This window comes from Myotis brandtii, unplaced genomic scaffold (assembly GCF_000412655.1).
Source record: "Myotis brandtii unplaced genomic scaffold, ASM41265v1 scaffold904, whole genome shotgun sequence".
Lineage (NCBI taxonomy): Eukaryota > Metazoa > Chordata > Mammalia > Chiroptera > Vespertilionidae > Myotis > Myotis brandtii.
Window position 1 is genome coordinate 217,924 of NW_005371715.1, and position 13,129 is coordinate 231,052.

The following is a 13,129-nucleotide window of genomic DNA, read 5'->3' on the forward strand; positions in this document are numbered from 1 at the left end:
AACATTACAGTACTTTAAACTCATTTGTACTATGGCCGATCCCATAGCATGCGGTACAATACTGAGACATTGTCGAAAATCCCCTCCAAGAAGGAGAACTTTCCCACCAAATACAACATTCAAATTCATATTTTCTCTTAGTAATCAGTCTATGGCATTTATAGCATGACTGGATGCCATGATGCATTCATCAATAATGAGAAGTTGGGCCTTTTTAATAGTTTTAGCAACTTCACTGTTTATATCGAGTCTAGAAAATGATGTTTCATTTAATGGAATTGGTCATTTATATTGGGAATGAAAGGTTCTTCCACGGAGAAGTAAATTTGCAGCAATTCCTGTAGATGCTGTGGGTAAAACAGTACCACCAACAACCTCTAATATAATGTATTAAAACTTTATTGTGGGGAGCTGCTACAGTGTTTTGGACAGGTTCAAGCCTTGGACTGATGAGAGGGCACAGTCCTCTCATGGCCACGAGCAAGTCTCAGCTTGGAGGGCAGGGCCCTCCCAGCACAATTATAGCCAACAGCTGTAGTTGTAAGCTTGAACCTATGGTCCGAACACGTGGCCCCACATGCCTGAGTGATGTAGGCTTGATAGAGTTCAGGTGCATGTATTTGAGTAGTATTGAAACCCAGGAGAATGTTGTAAACAACTTGGTCACACCCTTACTTTGCCTCGTAGCATCTGCTATAAAATAAAGACATGGCTGTGGGCGTGGTCGCTGTCTCTCAGAGAAGCAGCGTCCCACTGAGACCCAGCTTTCATTCTCTTGTTTGTCTTTTCTAAGCCTTTCAGCCGCCCCCACTCAGGTTCACCCTTGGCTGTGCTGGCATGGTACACTTTATAAAGATATGCCTCCATGCTCCCAGGGCGGGTTCGGGTTCCTGCCTCAAACCTCGCCCTTACTGGAAATAGCTCCGGGAAACAGCTCAGGGGAGGGTACAGCCGTTTCCAAGACAACCCCTGCAGGACTGACTTCCTTTTGGTTGGTCATGCCTCTGATCGTGATGTTACACCCAGGGTTTTTATATAAGTAGATACTTTTTACTTAATTGAAATAATTTAAGGGTAATTTTGTCTCTTGAGAGACTCATATTTTCAATTTCCTATTTTACATTCATCTGTCTAGTTCGTAAGATTCTCAAATTTAAAACGTTTAAACAGAAATCTTATTCTACCTCCAATTCCTAACTAGTCTTCATCACTGTTCTTCAAATTAGTAGGTGGGAACACTGCTCACTTCATCAATAGCAACAAAAACCTAGGAATTATTTATTAAACTTCTCCTCCCTCACTCCAAACATCTACTATATGAATATATCTTTAGAGTTAGGAAACAGGAATGTATTTGTATTTAAAAATAATATTTGAATTGCATATTTTTTAAAGTTTAAAATACTTTAAATAGTATACCTAATTTTTAACTCTTCATTTAAAGGAAATCCCCTGATCCATTTGCACTTACTTATGCATGCATCACAATTTTCTTTTCTATTTCTTTATGTAGAAATTATTTCATAAGTGAAATGGCACAAATAAGCTATTCACATCAAACTAAGACATATAAGGAACATTGCTTGTAAACCTATACATATTAATATGCTTCAAACATCACAAGAAAATGTTTTTAAAATATTTATTGTAGATACTGATTTTTATATTTCAAATAAATGACATTTAGAACAGAAAAGTTTATTATTTTTAAAATATATTTTTATTAATTTCAAGAAAGAAGAGGGAGAGAGAGCTAGACACATCAATGATGAAAGAAAATCATTGATTGGGCTACCTTCTGCTCACCCCCTCCTGGGGATTGAGCCTGCAACCCAGCATATGCCCTGACCTGGAATCAAAACTGCTACCTTTTGGCATATGGAACCTGCTCCAATCAACTGAACCGTCCAGCCAGGGCTGGAAAGTTTATAATTTTTAATGGAGCCATTAGGTCTATATTGACTCCCTTAGAGTACAAAGTTTTCATTGGAAAAAATATCCTCAAGGCAAATGTAAAGTAGTATTTTTACTTACAGGAATTAAGAACAAATTTAGCTTTTCAATGGAGCATATCTAAAATTTGAAAGATTGCATTAATTTTGAAATTTGGGTAAAATTTACTATAGAGATTTTATTTTCAAACAAAACAAGGCTATGCTTTGAGCTATTTAATATGACTGTGGCAATGTAAAGAATCGCAAAACTAACTTTAAAAGTTCTCACTTAGGAATAACATAATCTCTGAGCTTAATTAATATAATTATTGTTTGCAGACCTGTTCCATCGGGCTTCTTTGTGGTGATGAAATAAGGAGAATTATCCCTTTACTTCCTTTCTCTCCAAGAGCAGATGACATTCCTACTCAAATGTATATAGTACCTACTTCTGAGGTACAAGGGCTACAAGACTATGGACCATAATGAATACTTATCCAGTTGACCAAGGTAAGTAGATGAGAGTAAGATATAAAGATGTTTGTATCTGAAAAAGTTGTATATTGAAACTTATTTTCTGACCTATTTCAATTTTTCTGATAACGTGATAAATCAAGAGCGTAAAATTGTCTTAGAATTCTTGTTGGTTATGCATCATGTTTGAAGTTTGTTTTAAGAATTATAACCCTTAAGAGGATATTCATTATTTAAAGACAACATTTTTGAAGGGGGATATTAAGGGCAGAAAGGTAGACTCTTCTATTTTTTGCCTCTATACATTTCTGATACTTTAAATAATTGAATTAAAATATAATATGATCTAATATACAGAATATTTTACCAATTTAGAAAGTAAAATGATATTTTCTAACATCCCTAACCCAATAGGTCAAATAGTACTAGTCATTGATCCCATCAATAACAAGGAGTTGTAAATTTTAATGTTTTGTAATTCAAAGGGGTCACTTAGTTTGTGATATGGCTATTCTGCCTGACACCATTTGTTCTGACTGTGGCCCTCTCATGGAGTGTGAATAACAGGAGTTCTTGCATTTATGTAGTTTGTGTAGTCACTAAACTTTCTCATACACTTTTATATGCTATATGATTTATAGAGCCGTATTTGTCCACATATAATGGGTGTGAGATGGCAGTGTAATTTGCAGAAGAGTCAGCCCAGGGCCAAAGCTGTTCATTTTCAATTCATTTTTATTTTTTATTTTTAGTTGGCTTTTTCTCCTCTGAAGGTTTAAAAGAGACAGACATTTTCAAGCATGACATTCTCTCAACCACTGGTTTGTCAGCATTAAGTATTGGCATATCCCTTGAAAGCTATCTACTGAAAGAGCTGATTTCTACTAGACAACTTTCAACAAAACACACACTTACTTCTTCCACAGATGTTTGCTCTTCTCAGTTTCTGAATTTTGATTATCATGACACAACACAAATTGTCCGGAGCACAACAGCTGTCTCACATATGCCTATCCAAACTTCAGCTGTCTCACCAGGATTCTTTTTCTTCAATAGAAGAGAGAGGACCTCGTTTATCATCTCTTCCTTAATGACAGATTTTATTTTTCCTACGCAATCTGTATTACTTGACAATGATCAGGCTGTTGCCTTATCTGCTGCCGCAATGAGTTCAGTAATTAGTGGCATTCCAGGGGCCTATGCTGAGTTAAACAGGCACTCATTCCTCTCCCCTGGATTGCTGCTCACAACTGCTTCCACAAGCATACCTCCAATTGTTTCTAGGGGGTCTCAAGAGGATACTGAAGAATATTCAGCTGTTACCGTAATTTCAAGAAGAGAGTACTGGAGATTGCTGAGCTCCTCAATGTCTCCCATTTCTCCTGCTAAGATAATTATATCTAAACAGGTAGCCATCTTAAACTCATCAACTCTGCCCAGATCCACTACACAAGCCTCCATTCCCAGTGAATATCAGATTATTACTGAAGCATCTAGCAACCAGAGACTCACAAACACCAAATCACAGACTGCTGATTCCTTAAGTGAATTAAGCCAGACATGTGCAACATGTTCTGTGACTGAAATAAAATCCTCTCATAAATTCTCAGATCAAGTTTCGCATAGCGAACAGTCCCATTTTTATGAGACATTCGGGATGAACTCAGAGATATTAGCCAGCTGGTATGCACTAATGGGAACTCAAACTATCACTTCTAGGCATTTATTTTCTTCTGCTACTGAAATAATGCCATCACTAGCATTCACAGAACTGTCATCTTTATTTTCTTCTAAAAAGAGTACAAAAGGAATAAGTTTATCCTTATCCTTGAAGGAATACATTACCCTATCAAGTAATTTGGATGTTAATTTATGTTTGGATAAAACTTGTTTATCCATCGTCCCTTCAACTGTCTCTCTGATCTGCTGAATTCTGATTTGACTTCAAAACAAACTGATGATCTGTTAGTATCAAGAAACATTTTTAAAATATTGAAAATAGGACAATATGGTATAACTGTGGGTCCCACTGAGACACTGAATCAAGACAATTTATTGGGTATGCAAGAGAATAAAGGATCTCAAAATCAGCTCAAAGTTCCTAAGGATTTTAAATTAAATTTACAAAGTCATCCAGAAACTATGTATTCAAATGACCTCAAATATAACCCTTCACTGTATGTAGACTCAATATCTGTTATTTCAAAAGCAACCTCTAGTGTATTCAAATGACCTCAAATATAACCCTTCACTGTAGACTCAATATCTGTTATTTCAAAAGCAACCTCTACTGTTGCATTACACACCATTTCACCAACTTGGTCACTTCCAATACAGACCTCTTTTCCCTTGTCTGTATTTATGCCACATTGGACATATTATACAGATGATCTGCCTTTAATATCTGATTTAAAAAAAGAGTTCAGAACTTCTTCAGAATGGTCCAAATGGAAACTTCAGCCTAGTAATAATTGGGAATCTGCTGCCGCAGGCCAGTGGCTTCCCATCACTACATCTCTTACTTTGTCTTCATTGGAGTCCATTCCAGCACCTCGTCAGCTGTTGATTTCTGGTGAGTTTCTCAGTTTCAATTCAATAAACTTTTAGAAATGAGTTTCTTTTCTACAGAAAAGAAAGAGCCTGTTGTAGTCACCAGGTGCCCTAAACAACTTCTTTGTAATCAGGGCAGCAGCCAGTCAATGAAGAAGGCACCTGCTGTTGTACCTGACACAGATGGTTATTCTTAATGCACTGCCACAAAGGCTACCAGATCAATAGGGGAGTTTGTGGGAGATGGCTCTACTGCTGGCAAGCAATCAGAAACTGAACTAGTTCAATTCATTACAATGGATCTTTCAAAGTTTAGGAATAACTTTTATTATTCTCATTTCTTGAAATAGCTTCTTTGTCAGATTGAACACAATGTAACACATTTCCTAGCATTTTCTTCAGTACTGGTATTTTCTTTTTTAATGGGAAAAATGAAGAAATTAAGGGAATTTGGTTGGGTTTTCCCATCCTTCATGGTGTGGTTTATCATTTCTTAATGCAAAGCTATGATGCCTTCATTAATATAACTCAGAATATAAATTAAATCCATGTCTTAACAAAATACTACATAAATATTTTGAAACAAGATAATATTCCATGTGTGAATTTGAAATAATTAATGAAAAGCCACTTTTCTTAGATAAATATTCTTACTTTAAAGCACTTTAGACATCACTAATCTTCTCTATCTTTGTAATTACTATTAAATTGGAAAGCATGCAAAACAAGTTTAATGAATGGTATTTATTAAACAGATTTTTTCCATTATTTAAAGAAGTTCTGTCTCATGGAATTTCAAGTGTAATGGTAGCAGTGCAGTAAATTTTCATTCAATGCAAAATTGATTTTGTGTGTCTATGCTTTAGAGGAAACACATATAAGTGTTTAGGTGTGAAATTTAAGTCTGGCATCTCAGTAATATGAAAGACCAAATTATATTTGATATACTAGTATTTAGTATATGATTTTATTTTTTTATGTTCATCACTTTTATTTTATACAGTCATCATTTTATTTTATTTTTTATTTTATTTTATTTTTATTGTTGACACTATTACAAATGTCCCCATTCCTGCCCCCCCTTTGCCCACCACCACTCAGCCCTTACCCCACCCTTCCCTCTGGCTGACATCACATTGTTGTCTATGTCTTTGGGTTAGCTAACCCCTTCATCTTCCTTCATCCAGTCCTCCCCACACACCTCTCTTTACAAAATTTCTAAAATTTTCATAATTTGTTAAATTACAAATTTAAAGAGGTATTCTTGTACTTTTAAAAGATGAAAGCTTTTTGTATAACTAGTATGACACATCCGCAATACCTTATACATCACTTGTGTCACATATAAGGTTCTTAGTAGATGCAGCTGAGTATACCTTCTACTCTAATACAATTAGCCCCTTAGGAATACAGGATACAAATTCTTTACTTCCAGGAAATCAAATTCTAGGCTTGCTCTTTATGAACAAAATTGTCACGTTCCATTTTTCTCATCCCCCAACTCCAACTGCAAATATGCTTTGATGATTTTGACCTCCTTCAGTTCTCCCCATTTCCTCCCAGTTTCACTTCCCTAATTATTTGAGATATGATAATCATTTACAAGGCACATGTTGACACTTTCCAATATGCTCACCCACTGTGTTGTCCAAGACCAAATCAAGGAATAGATAGCACACTCTAATTGAACATTTGGGAAGAGTTTAATAAAGAAATTATTTACAAAGATATGAGTATAATTTAAGGAAAACAGTGAGAGATTGTATGATTCTGAAGGGACTAGAAACAGCAGAATGTCATTACTACCCCAACGCCTAGAGGGACAAAGTAAAGAGCAGTTATCAAAATCCAGAACCTAAGGAGAAAAGCTGCCAGACTACAGAAGCCATGGCTTTTAGGAAGAGCACACAGGCCATCCAAGGCAAACCAACCAGGAAAAGATCAGGAGATATACACCCAACCTTACTTTCTTCTAGTCTTCTAGTATTCTACTGGTGTTCCATTCAGTAGCTGGAACTGATCTTTAAAAACACATCTGGTCTAATCTCTTCATGTAAAAGAAATGTGGGGTAGGCCACAGTAGAATGGTCTATAGTGCTAAAATCTTGATTAGGTTCCGTGACACTGGCAAAATATAGAACAAGTGTATAACTGATAAATGAAGAATTTCTTTGTAGGCTTCTTAAGTGGACCATTGGGTACTATTATTTCCTCCCTACATGCTACTTTCATACTAAAAAATTATAAAAGGTAGAAAGCCTATAATTCTGAGCTCCCTTGCTCTAGTGGATTTCTCAGGCTGTACTGGGTTGCTGAGAAGAAATAATGACACTCCAAAGTGAGGCATCATGGAGTTACCTCCATCAATATGTTTCTTAAAGTTTTGCATAATTTTAAACTATAGAAGTGCTGGTTAATTGGATCAAAATTATCTTTCTCAGACATCCTCCAAACCAAACCAGCCTTTGTGGTTTGGTTTAACTCATGAAGTAAATGAAGTTTAAGAGGAAAAAAAAGATATTGTTTTCTTATAATGATATGACTCTCTTTTTTTCTACTAACTATTTGGGAAGAATATAACAGAGAGCAACCAAGGCTTTCTGCCCCAAATATTCTCAATTAGTAATGGATAACAAAAATTGCACAAAATAAAAAAATGGTTTCATTTATCCTATTCATATTCATAAAATTCTAAATTAAAATATGATCCAATATAATATTAATAAAATTCTAGTAAGTAACAAAGGATTATTTTATCCAGGAATTAAAAGATGAGTCAAATGAAGACATTTAATGATAAAATTTACCACATCATTAAGTAAAAAGACATTGACAATTTATAGTTTACTGAAAGTATTTTTTCTTTTATTTTTATCATAAGGATTTATATTATCTTCATATTTTCTAGTATTTATATTTTCCAAACACAAAAAATACAAATAGCTCACAACAAAATTCAATGCCATTCCTAAAGTTGAAACAGAAGAGGCAGTGTCATTAAACTCATAAAGTCAAAATGCCTTATGTACACATGTGCACATATTTCTTACAGACCATTTTGTAAATCTAATGAGAAATTTCATTAATTAACAGAAACAAAACACAAACTACTGCTTAAAACTATACAGAGCAGAGTTTGAAAGGTAAAGTTTACTAAATAGCCATAAAATTATATAAATGGAGTTATGAGAGGAAGTAAAAATGGCGACCAGCAGGAAGGTAGGGAGGGACTGTTAAGCTCTTAATACTACATAAATACTATATCTGAAAAGTATAAAGCAATTTCAAACAAGTTAAAATGGAATAATATTTAGAACTTAAGTCATTTTAAAGTGCAAGAGAATAACAGGGAATAGTGAATAGAGATAGTAATAAGGGAGCTTGTATGTTTATGTAATATATTAAAATAAATTGTAATAAAATGGTATGTTATTATTACAGGAGATGCATATAAAAGGAAATAGAATAAAAATCCAGATATACATGATAGATATAAAATACATCAAAAAAGGATTTGAATTATAGGGAAATGTTTTAGTATTTACTAAATTATGTTGATGCATTGTTATTTTGAGAATTAATACTCTCTACCTTACACCAAAACAAATTCTATGAGGACTAACTAGTTTCAAAAATAAGTATTAAATAATCATAAAAATATCAGTTAATATTTTTTTTTTTATTTCTAAATGGACATATTTAAGCCTGAAGCCCGTGGTCCTTGGCCCCTGAGCAGGGCCCACATGTCTAGTTCTTTTAATGTGGGAAATGACTTGTCTATGCACCAACATAGTTTTTTTTTTTTCAGTTCTTTTTGCTACTGTAAGTCATTTGTAGATAGTAAGTTGATAAAAAGATATTTCAGTTGCCTCTCAAGTCTATTTATACTTGCAGCACGTAGTTCAGTATGACTAGTTGTCACTTTTATGAAAGTCCATCAACAGTATTTTGAGATGCTATTTAATGTCAATAATTAAGATATTACTCAGAGTGCTTGACAGTGTTATCATCTAAGATTAGCATAACATATGTTCTTTCTTAGTAACCATGTTTCAGTTAGCAACACATTTCATTGAGGATGCACCAGGTCCTGGTCTCTAATTATGGTGTGTGTGATACACTGCTAAACAAAACAGATGCTTCCTGCCCTCTTAGAGCTTATTTTCTAGTGGAAAGAGACAGATTGCAAACACTAAGCTTAATAAACCTATATTTCCATATAACCTGTTATATGTAACAAAGTCTTCATAGTATAGTTCTAATATATGTAGAGAGTGTATATGTAAGTATGTATATCTATAATAAAAGCATAATATGCTAATTAGACCAGACGTCCTTCCAGATGACCTTCTGGATGAAGCCAGGCTGTGAGGGAAGCCCGGGTCCAGGATGCCTGCGGGTCGTCAGAGGGAAGCCCAGGTCCCAGGTGCCAGAGGGAAGCTGGTGCCGGCAGCCAAGGGAAGGAAAGCCTACACTTGCATGAATTTCGTGCATCAGGCCTCTTGTTAATATATAATATTTTTATTTTCTATTCTACAGTATATTTATCCTCTAAATTATATATGTATATAAAACATTTGCATATATAATATAAATACATATATATGATGTGATAGCCTATATGGATAAAAGAAAAAATAGAGTAGAATAGGAGAGGGCTGGGTGTCACAAGGTCTGGGTTGAGGGGTGAGAAACAATAGTATGATCAGGTTTGATCTCTTTGAGTTAGCCATCTTGAAGGAGACGAGAGCTGTGTAAATATAAGGAGAAGACTGTCCCATAAAGAGTAAATAGTCAGTGCTGTGTTAAAGCAGGTGTGCACTTGACATTTTCTGAGAACATTAGGGAAACCATGGTGGTGGATCAGGTAAACCAGAGAGACTTTTAGAGGATGAAGTCAAATTGATAATAGGGTGGAGCAAACAAAATCACATCCTAAGAACCTTAGGCCATTTTAAGTGTTTGTCTTTTATTCTGAGTGAAACAATTATTCCAGGGGTTTGGGCAGAGAAATGACATAATCTGGGTGGTCACTCTGGCTGCATTATTGAGAATTGATTAGTGGGTGGGACTGGGGCCGGCAGATACACAGGGAGAACAGTTAGGACTCAGATGCCCCAGTCCAGGTGAGAAATGACCATGACTCAGTCCAGCTATCAGCAGTAAAATCTTGAGAAATGATCAAATTCTGGATATAGTGTGAAGGGAAAGCCAACAGAATTTGCTGATACATTGAATTATTTTTATTTATTTTTTGGTAACTTGTTTTATTAAGCAGAGAAAAGTATCTTAAGCCACTCTATGAAGACAAATAAGGGAAAATTATGCAAACCAATTTTTTCCAGACATGCTATAATTCATTTATCTGGCATTTTATCAGCTATAAAACTGTGTCTAACAATAGATGTTACAATGCAAAAGTCTGATAAGTTTATAATGACAATACTGATTATGCCCCTGTGAAAGACCCTCTAACTTCTGCATCTGCCATGAATTAACTAGTCATGTTCAACATGAAATATATGTTAATCTATACTTATTCTTACAAATTTATTTGTGACTTTGTGTTAAATGGAGGAACTCTCTACTAATCACAATATTTAATAATTCAAGCTATCTGTGCCCTGGTGGTGTGACAGTATAATTAGTATACTCCATGTATGTGTTTGTATATCTGTTGGTTATGTGCTGTGTGTTTGATAAAACAGGAAGTCAAATGGAGTGGAGAGACCTAATGATGTAATATGACTATTGAGAGCGAAGATACTAGGGTTAGAAATATTTAAAAAGATGACAGATGCCGATGAGATTTGATAATATTGATGCTGAAATTTTGTAACTGTGATACAGAGGCTGAAATTATGAATATATTTTGATGAAATGTATTAGTTTCCTAGGGCTGCCATAACAAAGTAGTACAAACTGGGTGGCTTTTATTGTCTCATATTTCTAGAACCTAAAAGTCTGAACACAAGTTGTTTGTAGGGCCCTACTGTGAAGCCTATAGAGGGGAATTCTTCCTTGCTTTTTCTTAGTTCCTTGTGCTGGCTGTCAATCTTGGGTGTTCCTTGGCTTGCAGCTACATCACTCCAATTTCTGCCTGCTGTTGTCATATGATAGTCTTCCCATGTGTCTCACCATCTCCTGTAAAGGCACATTAAAGACAAAAAATTTGTGCAGAATCCTTATTCATTTCCCAGGCCATTTGCCTAGATTTTTAAAAACTCTGAGTTCTACAACTGCATTGTTAGGTAAATGGCAGAAGCTTGGAAGATGAACAAATCATGGCATTCCCATTACTAGTTTTTTGGTTTTAGAAAAGTTATCTGAAGAGCTTCTGTGAATCATCTGAAAAATAGGACTATCACTAATTTTGTGGAGTCACTTTTTAGGATTTTATGAATATACTAGAGGCCCGGTGCATGAAATTCGTGCAAGAGTAGGCCTTTGCAGCCCCCGCTGCCTCGCCCCTCGCAGCCACTGCGGCTTCATCCAGAAGGTTGTCCAGACAGTCGTCCAGACAGTCGTTCTGCTGTTCAGCTGTTCGGTCGATTTGCATATTGCACTTTTATTATTATAGATAATTGCAGTCCCTTGCCACCTAAATGTTAGCCTCTCCTTAACTTTTAGTTTTTTCTAATCTAACTCTACAAGCTCTCTAAGTTTCCTGGCTACTGCCCCAACCACAATTAATACCTATCTGGTCCTTAAGCTATGAGTACTTGAAATCTAAGCTTGATGCTTTCCCTGGATTTTTTTGATATATATTCTACCTTTGACTTGTTCACTTGTTGTTGACTAATGTTCCCTATTCTGATACTTGATTTCTGAATAAAGCCATTGTCTTGCACATCACATGGTTCTAAATCCTTGGAATACTTTGGCAGAGGTTTCTAACCCTTTACTAGGTCCCTTTAATTCATATTAATACTTTTATATTGTTATCATTAGTTCCAGAAGATTCAAGAGCTGATGCTCTGAGGCAGTCCTTACCACTTTCCCTGAGCTCTCTACATTCCATATGAGGCTGTCTCTTCCTTCCTGAGAGCCTCACTCCTCATCCTACATACACAATTTGATGGTAGACAATGTCTAACACCTAAACTCTCAGCTTTGAATTACAGGATCCTGCAGTGTAAAAAACATATTAATTCCTATGTTCCTATTATATTTCTCTGCTCTTTATCTTCTCTCTCCTCTGAAACATTCATATTTTACTTTTTAAAGAGTGATTTAATGCTGGAAAACAAGACATTATGATCCAGTATATAATTGCAAATGGTGAGATTCTAGATATAATTTGGGAACTTTAGACCATAAACACAACTCTTGATTTAATATTATAGCCATGTACTATTTTTTTTCTATTTGATTTTCAATCTATGCTCTTATTTTGGGTGAAATTTTGTAAGCAGCTTAATATCTTACTTAGACTATGGATACATTTTTATTTCCTCTAGTGGCTTATCTATCTCTTTTTTCAATACCAGTGCCACTGTCACTCTTTACAGCACTCTAACAAGCTTTGTGTAATGGGAAAAAATAAAATAAAGTTGCCTTTTATCAATTTGACAGCTGAAAGCAATAAAGAATAACATTTTGTTTTGTAGATAATATTTATACCTGAAGGTATGTAAGTATTATAGTTTATATTTGAAAAGTCTTCTTTTAAACCAATAGGATCTATAAAAATTACATATTTTTTCACCAACTGACAAGTTGTATTCTTGTATTTATTAACCCCACAGGAATTACCTCCAATTTTATACTTATTTTACTTTAAAAGCATAAGATATGAATAATGTCAATTTTGATTCCACAGAAATAAATTAGAAACTGAAATTGTTATGTAAAGGACCTGTAGTCTTTTATTATGCCCTATAGAAATTACCATATTGTTCTCTACAGGGTCCTTACTACTACAGTATAAGGGTTTTAGAATTTGGGCTCTATGGTCAAACTATCTGGTTACAATTCTAGTTAGTAATTGTGTGATCTTAGGAATACTTCACATTTCTCACTATAAAATAGGAAATATCTCCTGGCCAGTGTAGCTCATTGGTTGAGTGTCTACCTATGAACCAGGAGGTCATGGTTCAATTCCTAGTCAGGGTACCTGCACGGTTTTGAGTTCAATCCCCAGTAAGGGGTGTTCAGGAGGCAGCTGATCA

At 35.0% G+C, this 13,129-nt stretch overlaps 1 protein-coding gene across 1 annotated transcript in view; it reads left to right on the top strand.

The window, feature by feature from the left end:
* The window catches only part of EYS (eyes shut homolog (Drosophila)), an 815,396-nt gene that overhangs the window by 151,284 nt on the left and 650,983 nt on the right, over positions 1–13,129 (top strand). Inside the window, 5 exon segments of the mRNA XM_014532733.1 lie at positions 2,274–2,391; positions 2,394–2,444; positions 3,182–4,321; positions 4,324–4,572; positions 4,642–4,980. Of these exon segments, the coding sequence (XP_014388219.1) occupies positions 2,274–2,391; positions 2,394–2,444; positions 3,182–4,321; positions 4,324–4,572; positions 4,642–4,980 (1,897 nt within the window).